The sequence below is a fragment of the Pseudomassariella vexata genome, assembly GCF_002105095.1.
Source record: "Pseudomassariella vexata strain CBS 129021 chromosome Unknown BCR38scaffold_1, whole genome shotgun sequence".
Taxonomy (NCBI): domain Eukaryota; kingdom Fungi; phylum Ascomycota; class Sordariomycetes; order Amphisphaeriales; family Pseudomassariaceae; genus Pseudomassariella; species Pseudomassariella vexata.
The window spans coordinates 129,684-143,637 of NW_024467956.1; the positions used below are offsets into that span (position 1 = coordinate 129,684).

The window sequence follows — 13,954 nt, forward strand, 5'->3', positions numbered from 1 at the left end:
TAGCAACTATTCAAATGATTGCCATTCCTAGTCTCCATTGATATCGCCTCATCCGTGAGTGCAGTAAGTAGAGTGAATGCTGTGTAAGCCGGATGTTTAAACTCCACTGTTTCATAGTAGCGTCTGAATCGCCAGTCACTCACAGCATGTCCATATGTAGTAATCCATATTCGCCAGTCGCCTTGGGTCACGGCAACACTGTTCCAGCTCATCTGTAAACATGAGCTGTCGCGGAAGAGTCATTGGCCTGATGTTTGTACGCATAGTGCGAAGGCGCAGTGAGAAATCTGTAACGGACGAAGCAACAATAACTGGTGTCTGAGCTTGCGCTTGAGTTGCGAGCACGGCACAGTCGCCAGCTTCCTGCGGTCCACTGCCAATCGAATGAAAAAGAACCTAGTCGTAGATGAGTCTGACCTAATTTTCGCCTGTTGCCATCATCACTCTACTGCGCATTTCATTTGTGTAGCTCTAGGGCGTGGCCAAGCTGAGCGTGGCGGGGCAGGCAAACTTTACCTACAAAGCTATAACCACATATGGTTGGTTGTGGGACCCGACTTGATACTCGAACAGTGTAAGATCCATCCGAAGTCAACAACAAATCGGCTGCGCACCACAGCCCAGCCTAGTTTGGATCATGTTGCGATCTGGGGCAACTAGTTTCCACCCGAGCACAACACTCTATAGCTGACTGCGACTTGTGCGATTCTCTGGGGGATATTGTTTCATTAGTCAGGTGCGGAGGTGAGCATCATTGTCCACGAGTCTGAAATACCTTCGTATCTGCCGCGAAGACGCCGCCGACGATTCTGGTCACTGACAGCGCTTCAACATGACTTGTCAATGTTTCTGATCCAAAGGTAACTGCAACCATTCCATTGCCTCGGTTCATGCTAGCATAAATGTGGCCATTTAGGTACCCATTGCGTCCAGTTGGATTTGCCTAATGTACGTGCGTCGCGACACCATCACGTTTCGGGAATTCCTATCCGCACGACTTCAGATGCACAGCATTTGGATGGCTTAGCTCTCTTCCAGGTTATTTCTAGTTTGTTTCAATTATTCTTTATGTCCACTCGAGATCGTCTTGTTCGATCGATTGTTATCTTTAGAGATCCAAGTCCTTTTATCTTTTTCTCACCCTCACGTTACACCTGCTTTCAAGTTCATCTTCATTAATTGTTTTCGCTCCAGTCGGTCACCATGAAGAAGAGTCGCGACAGCATGGACGAGGTGTTGGTGGCAAGGGACGGAGCCCGGTCGTCAGAAGCCCAGGTGGTTGGCACGACTCAACTCTTCAGCAGCGGCGGGGTGTTGCGCTGCGTGCCCATGCCGACGCCCAACCCAAAAGACCCTATGAACCTGCCCGAGTGGCGGAAGTGGGCTGCTATCGCGACGCTCTCCTTCTTCGGAGCCCTTGCCCTCTCGGCGGAGGCCATTGTCGGCGCCCTTGTCCCCATATTCGTGCTGGAGTATGCGGGGATCGACCCGAAGATCCTCGGCTCTATCGACATCAGCTCTCTGAATCTAGGGTCCGCGAAAATGGACCCTATCAAGTTGCTCTCTACCCTCGGTGGTCCGCCCATTTCTAAAGTCGAACTCATCTCGACTTTGCCCATTCTTGTGAACGGTGTGGCTTCGTACATTCTCGTACCCCTGTCTATTGGCATTGGTCGTCGGCCTGTTCTGCTCTTTTCTGGTATATTAGCATGGACAGGCGGCTTATGGGCGGGAATGAGTACGAGTCTCAATAGCCATTTGGCTGCAAGAGTATTTCAGGGTTTTGGTGTCGGTGCTGTAGAGGCGCTGATCCCTCTGATAATTCAAGACATGATGTTCATTAACCAGCGAAACACGGCTATTTCTCTCATCGGTGCTGGCCAAGGGCTCTTTATCGTCAGTATTGGCTTGACAAGGTAAGTTCACAGGATATTACCCCAACATCTGTCGTCGTTCTAACTCAATCTACAGTCCACTCATCATCACGCGGCTCAGCTGGCGGTGGATCTATTATCTCACTGGAGGTGTTGGTGTTCTCGCTTGGTTCATGATCATCTTCCTCGTCCCTGAGACGCGATGGGTTCGCACTCCGGATGAATTAGGTACGTATACGACTTGGGGCTCAGGAGCACTAGTCCCTTGCCTGGTCATGTTGAAATCTAATTTGTGCTCTTAGCTGGTAAGGAAGTGTACCGTCTACGCCCCGGCGAAACGCGACCGAGACTAGACTACGCTAAGTACGGCTACCGAGACAATAAAACGGAATTTGGGGTCTTCAATGTCAAGACTGAGTGGAAGCTGGCCGGCCGGTCTGTCAACGAAACCATTCGAGCCACCTTCTTCCCCAATGTGCTCTGGGTCATTGCACTTAACTCGGCCTTCGTGGCTGCTATTTCGGCCGCGACGCAGAATGGAGCCGCCATAATTCTCGGTCTCGGTCTGAAATTTGATCAGTTGGGCTTTGTCGTGCTCCCCATCGTAGTAGCGACACCCTTCGTCTGGCTCTTTGGTGGCTTCTTCGCCGACAAAATCAGCAACCTGCACGCTCGACGGAACGGTGGCCGGAGAGAGCCCGAATCCCATCTCATCAGCCTGGTGTTCCCCCTTGCCGCCGGTATAGTAGGCCCCATGTTGTTTGCCTATGCTGGACAAAATGCCGACCAGAAGCCCCTGATCTTCCTGCTGGTTGGGTTCTTCCTCGTCGGATTCGGCGGCTTGACCATGAACACCTTAGTCAGCGTTTACTTGATTGAAAGCTATCCTAACTTTGCGGGGTATGTCTCCTATCTCTATCCATGAATCTAAGCTAATCTTAGAAACAGGCCCGTCTTGGTCACCATGTCCTCCTTCCGGCTCATAGCCGGTTTCCTCCTCAGCTTCAAAGCTGCCGACTGGATCCTAGCCATGGGATTTATCCGGACTTTCCTCATATACAGCGGAACAATGGCTGGCTTCGCCGTCATGCTGCCGTTCGTGTACAAGTACGGCAAACGGATGCGCATGTGGAGCGCGGGCCAGCTCGAGGAGTCCTTCGGCGAAGATAGACCCAAAGAGAAGGAGATGGATATGTACGATGATGGTGCCTCCCAACGTGGAAGTACCCAATTCGTCGACCCACGAAGCATCAGTCGGCCATATGATCCCATGCGCTACGACGGAGCCCAACCTATCCCGCAAGGCCGTGCTTTCTAAACGTGTCAACCCTTTGAAAAGAGATTGAGTTAGGGAGACATAATTACCGAAGACCGTCAAGAATTTGAGGAAGAAAGTCGCATAATTTGCATCGACGCGTTTGCTATTCACTCAGTACTTCCGGGACGTATCCTGAGTTACGCCTTTTACAGCTGGGAATAGATGATCATAGTATTAAGACTGCCGGCAGTAAGGATCCATGACATCTTCGTATAGCTTTTTAATTGATAGGTTTGTTCAATTTTGGGTGTCATCAGGCCTGTGGCTTATGACTTACATTGTGTACCTCGTGATTTCCTTCAACAGTTGGATGAATACAAATTTTTCGTGAGGATTACGAGGAATAGTGTGCCAGGCATTGCTCTGCTCCATCTGTTGAAGTTCGATGTGGCTTGTTTCTTTCGAAATACCCTAGGCAATCTGATCGTTTCACATAAAGCATTGCTTGGGATATCCTTCTATATTCATATGCACTCCATATTAGTGACTAATACGCACAGAGCCTGTCATCCAAGGGGATATACCTATTACCAGCAAATATTTCAAGTACTAGTCCTAGTAGTTATTACTTCACAGGCAGTCCTTCTTTTCTGCCTGTAACCTCATACTAGTGTCTTATCTGCCGTACCTACTGTTGGACCAAATTGACCGTCAAAAGACGAGGGACCCACTCGCTGTAGAACGAGGTATTTTTGGTAGTTATAAGGTCTGACACCTACCTTGAAAGTGATAAGGAAAAAGAATCAATAATTCGCGATAATAAAGACCGGGTAGGTATTTATCGTTGAGTGAACTTAGAGTCAGATAAAAGTTACATAGGTTCATCAGCAAATTTAAGTACAAGATTTAAACAATATTTTCATTATAATCATATAACATAGTCCACAAGCGAACGGGTCACGCCAACTAGCAAAACATGGAATTCAACACGATTTCGCAACCACAACGCCGTAAATCAATTAAAACTACTCAGAATACTCTTGCCCAGATGATTCTATCTCTACATGACAGGTTCGCGCATTATGCCCGGTCTTCCCGCATACGCCACAGCGCCGTTGCCGTGGCTGGCCACGATTTGATCCAGCGCTATTTCCACGCATTTCCTGCTGTACTTGCTGCGCAACGTCCTTTTGATCTTGAAGATCTTGTACGTCTTGTGAATTAAGTGATCCTCCAAGCCCTACTCGTGTTTTTTTTGGCCCTGCGCCGCTTGCTAATTAGAGCATTTGCCTCTCGAAGTTCGGCGACCTCAGCTTGGAGTAAAGCCATCTTATGCATAATACTCCGCGCTCCTTTCGAAAACTGATCGATAGCATCGTAAATTGACATCGGGGAGCTATTTTTATGCCTAGCAATTCGAGATTTAATAAATTCGGATTGCGAAGTAGCCTCGGTTGGGTTGTTTGGCGTCCGAGAAGCCTAAGGAAGGGTTTCCCGCGTAGGGGCCGGGAGGACGTTGGAGTCTGTAATTTCACATCCAGCTTCTCAATAACAATATCTGGGCTTAAAGGCACAATCCCAGCCCCTTCAAAGCCTGCACGAATATTGCTTTCGGTCAGGCTCTTCTTGAACGCGTCGCAAAATGCCGGAAGAAAGTCCTCCTTTGTGATATGCGAGTCGCGTAGCAGTCGGTTTGCCATATCTTCAACAGCACTTAGCCGGGGAGGAAATGCTTGCGAATTTAGCTCAATTATCCTTTTAATAATCGTATTTTCTTCTAGTTTTGTTAAATTCCGACCGTTGGCTTCGATATTGCGACGTGATTGACGTTTTTGAAGACGCGCCTGGAGAGTAGTATTCGAGACTTTGTAGATTGTTGCAGCACGTCGGATACTAAGTGTTGAGTCATTTCTGATAGCCTGAGTTGCAAGAAGTAATTGAGATTCTTTTTGAGCAGAATCCATCGAGAATTAGTTGCGTGGTAAAGTTAGGAAGTTTAGTTCTATTTTTTGCTATGGGCGTGACCCGTTCGGTTGGGTGACCCGTTCGCTTGTGGACTACGTTATCATATCCGACTTTCGGACAGTAGTTCCATTTACCAGAAACTTACTATCATAACTAAAATCGCACTACGTGTCTGATTCTTCAGGTGTTAACACCCTCATCTCCATGAACCATCATAGCCGTCCTTCGAGACCACCACTGCTGGTGCCACCGTGGGTACACACCTGTTTCTTAGATGAAGTAGACGCCGTTGAAGTCTCGGAAGTCTGTAAGTAATTATGCGAAATAGTCTTGTTCTACATACGTGCTACTCGGACATTGGGCCTTTACTCCCTAAATAGAAGGGATACCCAGCCTTTACGTCCTTACAGATATCCTCAAGGCTTCACTCCATTTCTGGCCCAGGCGTTTTGGAACGAGACTGGGAGCGTGGTCATCCAAAGACAGGAGTTAAGCATAGCCAACTATGTTTTACTCCTCAAAAATATATCACCAGAGGCAGGGGGTTTTATAACACGCTCAATGAAGTCATCATTTTCCGATGGAATCTCCCTAATACCATAATAGTCACTCAACTAACGAGTTATGACATGGCACGGTTCCAGGTGCTAGACGTTAGCATCAAGGCTCGGTGGGGCTTTCTAGGAAAAGCATGCTAAAGCAAATACAGCCCGAAACTAGGTATTTACATGTATACAAGAGCATGCCTCACTGCGATAAGTCCGCCCTCTTGTCCAAATCTGGCAACATTCGTGACTCTCTGGGCATTGTGCGGACTTATTTTCACGGTCTTGAACAACAATACTATAGATTTTGTGCGAAGGCCAAAAATAGATATTAACTTATATTTTCTTTTGACTTCTGGCTAGTTCTGGCTTGATGCGGGGTTTTGTAGACCTTTGACCTTGCACTTGACGGTACCTTCCCATCTACCATGATGATACGTGATGCTAGGAGTAAAGATTTTGTCACGAAACACATTGTGATTGTAAAGGCTGTATGGATGGTACGAAAAGTCCTCTGCAGGGTTTATTTTGGCCGAAGCTTTCATCAAAGACCATCATCGCGATGCCGTATAGAGAACTGCGTTTCTCTTCGCTGATCTTCGCTTGCGACTACGCACTGGTAGACCACCGCGTGCAACCTCGACCCAATCCCTCGTATGTCACGAACGACCGCGAACGACTTCAGCAATATTTCCGTTCCTCGTGTCTAACCTGTTCCACATAATGGCCGAGGCAGCCTACCATGCTAAATCTTCGCCCAATCTTTCTCCTCAACTGATTCCTAACTCTCTGCACGGACTCCCTCCCGAGCTCAGCAACCGTCATCCTCGTCTTAGCTACGACCGTTGCAGGCCTCTCCATCTCTCTCAAATCTAGCTCACCTCACACCCGGCAATTCCGCCGGTGGCAGGGGAAGAGTTCACTGGGGACATGACTGTTTTGACAGTCGCATTTTGATAGGACGAGATTGATACAAAATAATTGCCTCGAATAGAGGAGGATGAGTACCCTGGATCTGGGGTAAGGGGAAGATCGTCGCGCCCAGCCGCACGATTTTCAAGACATTGAGGGGGGAGGGGTGGGTTCATCATGAGAGTCTTTTGACGGGTATTTCATCCCTGAGACCAAGGAATGCAAAGATTCGGAAAACAAAATCGCCAGGTGTTGAATGACGCATTCACTGACCCTGAATTTGATTTTCGTGGGTTGGACCAATGGAGATGCTGTGATGGCGTTCCTAATTGGATCACGACGCCTGATGTTTGGGCGTTGACCCAAAGAATAACCAGGGGTACCAACATCCAGTGTAGTGTTATTGAAGATTATCCCGTGGCGGGATGAAGATTACATATAAGTGTTTGGGAAATCCGGATATCGGGCCTGCACACTCTGTTGGCGTCGCAGCATTCTCCTCAAACCGCTCGACTTGCACCCCATATTGTGATCACCTAACTGACTGTTGTGGTCAAAATTAGTCGACGACGTGCCAATTACTTGGTGGCAGAGCTTTTACGAGGAGCAAGTTGTTATTATCACCCATAGCCCTCGCTGGTCCAGCTCAGATTATCTTTGGCCTGCGTGGACGATCTTGAACCATTGTAATATTACGGAGAGCTATGAGTCTAGTTTCGACGCGGGGTTGACTTCAATCTGATATAACTAGCTTTCACACCGTGCGGTGACATATTTGGTTGAGTGTCACGTTGAGCGTCACGCGGCAGAACCCTAAAGCAACCGAGCAATGTCCTGACTCTATTTGGGTTCGAAAAACATCTGGGCACGTGAAACCAAGGGCTCGGATCAATCTCTTACATGGGGAACTGTCAGTAGTTCAGATGAACGATCAAGATGTGGATTTGGACAGTTTAGATCAAGTACAGAATCATTGGGCCAAGACATTAGTTGGCCATGCGAGGATAATACGAGCGGTATTCGTCATCATGATGACTAGCCCATATGCTGAGGGCCAGGTGACCGGCTGATGCTGGTCGCTGGGCAGCAGCATCTCTCATCTTAGAGGCGGTAGGTTCGAATGTTGGCGGAAGAGCGGAAGACGGGCACTCTGAACCCGATGCTCACGCTCACCTCGGCATGCCGGTTGATTCAGATATAGGGGATACATACCAGTGGTTAGTGCGATGATGAAGACTCGATGCTAGCTCCAAGAGATGGAGTCATCAGTCCGTCATTCTGGTTTGACAGGTGTTCAAGATGCAAGCCAAGCCTCCAGCTTGGAATGTACGCCACTCATTCCAACAGCATCCGTCCAACCCGGATGGAACGCCGTCTGTCCAGTATTAGCGCTATTTCCCAGACGCTCGCAACCATCACGCCACATCGTCCCATGATGTTCGAAACCACAAGCACGAACACGTGAGCGTACGCCATAGTTGCTGACAAGCCTTTTGCCGGGCGAGGCGTCTCCATGTGAAGCGTGCTTAAATACTAAACCACCTCGAGATCGTGGTGGCCGTTGTGATCGCCTCGTTTCCGGAATCTCGGGGTGCCAGCCTCGACGGTGCTCGATGCAGGATGGAAGAAAGCCTGCTTCTGACTTGGCGCAGTACTTAACATTAATGCATCAACGGTCAAACCGCGCCGTTTTCCCAGTGCACGAAGTACACGAAGCTTCCAGCTGGAATTGACTAATCAGCATGCGTGTCTGTGTTTACCGTATATGTAGTGTGTTTGATGTTGACTTTCTGTCTCCAGTCAGCAACTCTGGATGGACTCGTCTAGACCACCTGCAATCTCGAATGCCGAAAGACTAAATAAACGGAGCTACGTGTCAAACAACTTGCCCACGCCCTGTGAAAGGGGGCCTTGCAGTGGACAGACCAGTTCATCAATCTGAAGATAGGTTTGGTGGATGCATGCGAATCTCGGAATGATCAAAAAGTACCGCGATGGGTGCATCCTAGTTCCTGCTCATTTACTCGCAGGAAACAAATTCGAAAATAGACCGAAACCGCGATGTTGGGGCTGTGCCAGGACGTTGAGGTCATCAATAATCAATAAGAGCGTACAGCCGACCTAGACGAGCTGAGGGACTTCTTGCAGTAGCCCGACAATGGTTGCAATGAACGGATGATGTTGAGGAAGAGTTCTGTTTTCATTGTCCATCGTCGTTCCATCATGAATTGTAGTCGCCGTTATTGATCTGCCCAGATGACAGGCGGTCCAAGCCAAGGTTTGAGCCACGGGTAGAGAGAAAGAATCTCGGAGAAATAAGACCAGGCTCGAGACCACTTCCCGCGTTGACAGGCATTGCGGCGGGGAGAAACGTGGAAAGAATGCTCGACAGTTTGTACCCATTTCTATTTGTTTCTGGACTCCAGCTCTCGGTTTGAGAAGGCCAAAACTGAAACGAAACGGCGGATGGGGAGAGATTACCAGGCACGAAACCCAAGAGAGTATTAAACGGTTTATATTGACTCGACGAGAAAAACTAAGTCTTTACTCCGTACGATGCTGCCAGTGAGGACGGACTCAAGAGCAAAGTTAGTGAAGCGTCTGATGGGGAAGATAAGCTTTGCCAGGATTTGGTTGGGCGGTACCGGGAGGCCTGTCAGGGTTACATTTACTGCTTCATCCTTGACACGGGGGGCTGGTGGACGTTACCCAGGCTGTTGCTATTAACAATCTAACTGATCAAATCCGAACTTTGAATGTGCAGCTTTGACATGCCAATTTTGCTATGGCAATTAGAGATGGCCATATCTTTGTGGGGAGCGGATGACACGAGTTGCACAACGTACGGAGTCTGGCTCGGCGGGCGTCGTGCAAGTCTAACTAACACCTACAGCAACATCCGGCCCCCTGGAATTCATCTGGAATATCGGGGCGTAAATCATTGCCGAAAAAACGGTCGTCGGTACAACAGTGGCATATGATAGGCAACACTTTGAAGCGACATGCGTTATGGCATCAAACGCTCATCCGGAACGTCGAGGCGAAGCGACTGAATAATCCCATACGCAGGTTTACCTACGTGGTAGGCCGCGATACCATCCCGGGCACTTGACCTGTCGATCAATCAGTTTGGATGCAGATCATCCAACGCAGCACTGGTATGCACTGGGCAAAAATAGAAGCAGGCTTCATGCTGCTGAGGGCAAGGTTTAAACTATTTCATTGTGTGCTTGCTCAGATATACGAGCTCAGATATACGACTGAGTCGGCCATCATGCTTTCAGTTCAGCGTCCGAATAAGCCTCGGTGCCAGGCTGCAACAAAATAGCCGCCGTGTGGTGACGGATATGTTTGCGATGGACCAAGTATTACGGTTTGATTCTCGGCAGTCTCCAGACGGTTCCACGCAGCTGACGGTCTGCCAAACCGACGACACAGTTTTCTTGGGTAGACCTGGTGATGCACAGTACTCCGTATTCTCGGTCCTAAGCGTGCTTTTCTTCCCAGCCGAGCTTTCGTTGCCGGTCGGGCCTCAATCGGGCAACTCATGAAGCGACGGTGGCGAAAGTGTTGCTGCAGTCTCTTCTAAATGCTACAGCAGTGTGATAGAGCAATGAAGAAGGTGGGGGAGTGAACAACGTCTCCTAAACGGCCTAGTGGGAAGAGAAAACCGAGGCTCTTCATTGCCAACAAAGCTCTGCGGGCTAGGCTCCAAACACTGATCGCCGCAGGCGAGATCCAAGGAGCCCCGGTAAAGGATCGTCACCATACGTGCAAAGCAACGTTCTGGATCGAGGATTTGGCCGTTTGATCGGAGCCCAGGGGTTACCAGGGGTCCGTTAAACCTATCGCAGAACCGTATGCTTGGCCGACTGATGAACCGTCTGTCACACAATATCGTGATTGTTGATTAGACTGGCAAGACTTGCGGCTAAGCTGGATTTGTGCATGTACGACTTGGGCCGCGTTTCGCCTCTCATCTTAATTGTCACGGTGCGTGGCATTATTACTTGTTCTCCGCTCTCCATCGTCGATGCCAGTGTCAAGAGTGTCCTAGCAACTGGCCACTAGCCCTAGCGGCCGAGGCAGCAGCATTTGTCTCCATGAGAGGGATATCGCCCAGCAATCGAAAGGTGGAGGGACAATCGTGTTTCAGCCCACTTCGCACTGGCAAATGCGGCTTTGTTCATGCTGCCAATATGTCTTTGCCATATGCCGACATAACATCGAAACATGAAACTTGTCCACCTTGAGGCCGCGTGCTGCTTGATACACTCGGCCAAAGGGGGGGGGTGTTGGTGGTCTCCTATGTGCACATTCTTTAGATGGCACTTGTTCCCCCGCCGGGTACTCCACGAGTTTCTCCCGCAAGACTGTCACCTGCCAAGGGTTACAAAGGGATCACGATTCGCGGTAGAGATTGGACGGGGGAATACATGCTCCCCATAGCGTGGCCAGATGACCGGTAGTTGGTAGAGAGCGAGATAAAAAGCAATTTAGTTCCTCCCCACTAAAGTTGATAACTGCCTTTCGTCTTTCGTCTCTGCAAAACATCTGCAATTCAAACGGCATAAAACGGGCAACTCGTTTCCGTTGGCAACTTCACCCACTCACTGCCCGCAGCACCAAGCCAGCACGCACAAGCATAAGCACGTACATTATTATTGCACAAGGCAACCCGGCATCTTCTGCTCCAGTTTTTGGCTGTCATCCCCATTTAGACCCCAGCACCCTGTCGCGGGCTATGAACTGTGAGCCATAATAAGCCACCAAATCCACATCAATAAATAAAACAGTACAAGCCATTGATTCCAGGCTCCTCCACCCCCCTTCCTGCCGACCCCCCGACGGATCCGCACCAGGTCCCAGAAGCAAGAACCAGTGGAATTCTGGCCCAAGACGACTCTCGAAAGCTCTACGTTACACTCTTCTATCAGCGACTGGACTCGACGCAAGCTAGTTAGTCCCCCACCTGGTATTGGCCTGCTCGTTTTACTGTATCTGGTCTGCGACACGACACGAACATAAACGCCCAGCCAGCCACATTCTCGAATAGAAAATCAATCAATCTCTAGAACGCTGTGTTTGTCCGGAACCACTTCCCCTAAAAGCAACCCTTGGCTCGTGCAACTGAACGATCCAACGATCAACCGAAGCTTCCCCCCATTCTAACTCCTGCAATTTCATATAAGCTCTGGAATTCCCCGGCCTAAATCTACCGGAGCAAACTACATCATACGCACGCACACCAACAACAGGCTCGGAGACGACACACACATATATACACGATGGCCGCCCGACCCCCTAAGAAGTCCTTTTCGAGTTCTTCTTCCATGTCCTCGGCGAGCAGCTACTCCTCTTCCGACTCTGACGTCTCGACGATATCTTCTGTCCGGCACAGCATGGATTATTCGCCACGACCCGTCGCCTCCGTGGAGGTGCTGCGCTGCATGCGATGCGCGAGCTCGGTCGAGATGACCTCGACAGACGACCCTTCCTCGACAGGCATGGTCCGCGTCGGCACCAACATCTACTATTGCTCGCGGTGTGCCAGGATTGTTGGTTACAAATGAGCATCGCACTACTGCCGACATGCGTTCTGCTACAACAACACGATTGTGTAGCAACTCGTTTACCGAAAAGCCGGATTGACACGAACGGACCAAAAAAAAACCACTACCACCAATACCAGCACACTAACAAGCCGCTTCACGTTGTAATAGCTTCAGCTCTCACATCAGAAAGAACACTGGCAAGCAGGGCATTGCACCACGGTCTTGCCGCATCACCAAATAACTTCGTGGCTTACAAATACGGCCAACGGAAGGTCTAGCCAAGACCACATGCAGTCACTCGCTGCACGGCGACTCATGAAGAATCCCTACTGCGCCCTACCAGACGAACTCTCGTCCCCACGAGAACGGCGAGACCGGCAACTCTAGGCCGCTCACGGGGCTGAAATGCCCGGACATTCGCCATGGCAGATTTTTTTCGTTGGGCACATGGCAACCACGGCAGAGTGTGTTTCATCGGACGGAAGTCTAAATAGACTCGAACTAGGAACCCGCTGTCATCGGGCTGAGTGAAATACCCGGTTGGGAACAGAGGCCCATATCTCTCCGAACAACCCAAGCAACCAACACAATTCCGTTGCGGTTATCCCAGGCGCATCTACCGCGCAGTTACACGGTCGATATTCAGTCCCCACTTTCTGCCTTCCCGCCTCAATGCGCCAGCCTTTTATCCCCCTTTGGAAAACCACGACGACGACGACGACTGCCTCGAAATTCGACTGACCTGGCCTCAATTGAGCCATGCCGAGATTGGTGCGGCAATTGGAGAGTAGCGGGTTGCGTGTTTGCAAGCAAGCAAGCAAGTGGACTCTCGTGAAGCCCACGTCATCTGCAGCGACACCAATTCCGTCTCTCACCACCCACCAATGAGCGCCGCATCGTGCCTTCTTCCATGGTCCAATCACCGTCCACTTCATCGCTTCGAGCAATTAATGCAAGAAAACATATTGCCACCCTACCAACTTTTCTTTCTGACGTCAATCTGCCGCGCCGCCAATAACGGCAGCAGCTCTTGGGGGCTTTGTGCAGGTGCAGCATGCAGTCATTCACTGCCTCCGCCATGTCGGCGCTTCTCTTGCCCTTCCAGAACAGGTTCACTTGTTTGGTTTTCCGGGGGGCTTTTCACATTTGGCCGAGTACGGGGAATCTGGGAACTACTTGACATTTCCTTCTATTTTCATTTCTTTGGACACGATTACGGAGGATACCCTTTTTGATTATTGGTTCATGATTATTGGCTGCTTGTATTTGCATTTTCCTGGTGTCTAAGGACTTCTATCCTCATGATGGGCCGCTGTCGCTTTTCAACTGGTTTGCTACGGAGGTTTCAAGGACACAAACTCATTTAGACAAGAGGACATGGCACTTACACAATCGGGAAAGGCTGGGTTGGGCCGGGACTGGGCAACAGTGCCTGGGAAGAATGGCTGGGGGACTCTCAGCACCGAATTTGTTATTTTAGATACCCACAGCGTTTTGCTCTTGTTATCCGAATTCCTTCAAAGAAAAATTTGAAAATCCCATCAACTTGACATTATCTCTATATGTGCGCTATGATGAAATTAGTTGCATGTCCGAGAAGCGAGCAACATGCATGACCGAGCAACCCATGACAGATACGAGCATCTCGACTCCACCGTTTTAGCCGGCTTGAAACATCAGATTATTCACTATGATGTGTGTTCAGAATGTCGAGATGACTTCAGATCAAATCTTTAGACCACATGTCGTGGGGTATAGCGGTTCAGCCAGCATCTCTAGCATCTCTAGAGACAAGCACGCAAGGCCAACACGCCTGGGAGCTCTCCCTGGAGGCCTCGAACTGGC

At 49.6% G+C, this 13,954-nt stretch overlaps 2 protein-coding genes across 2 annotated transcripts; both read left to right on the forward strand.

Moving 5' to 3' along the window:
- Positions 1 to 1,203: 1,203 nt before the first annotated feature.
- Positions 1,204 to 3,192, forward strand: BCR38DRAFT_479448 (major facilitator superfamily domain-containing protein; the record flags this gene model as incomplete). Its single annotated transcript, XM_040863155.1, has 4 exons — positions 1,204 to 1,916; positions 1,972 to 2,102; positions 2,177 to 2,774; positions 2,823 to 3,192. The coding sequence occupies 4 exons, from the start codon at positions 1,204 to 1,206 to the stop codon at positions 3,190 to 3,192; spliced, it is 1,812 nt and encodes a 603-aa protein (XP_040720506.1).
- An 8,695-nt stretch (positions 3,193 to 11,887) lies between these two features.
- On the forward strand, positions 11,888 to 12,127 carry BCR38DRAFT_331509 (uncharacterized protein; the record flags this gene model as incomplete). Its single annotated transcript, XM_040855060.1, has 1 exon — positions 11,888 to 12,127. One exon carries the CDS (start codon positions 11,888 to 11,890, stop codon positions 12,125 to 12,127), a length of 240 nt encoding a protein of 79 aa, XP_040720507.1.
- Between the last annotated feature and the right edge of the window lie 1,827 nt (positions 12,128 to 13,954).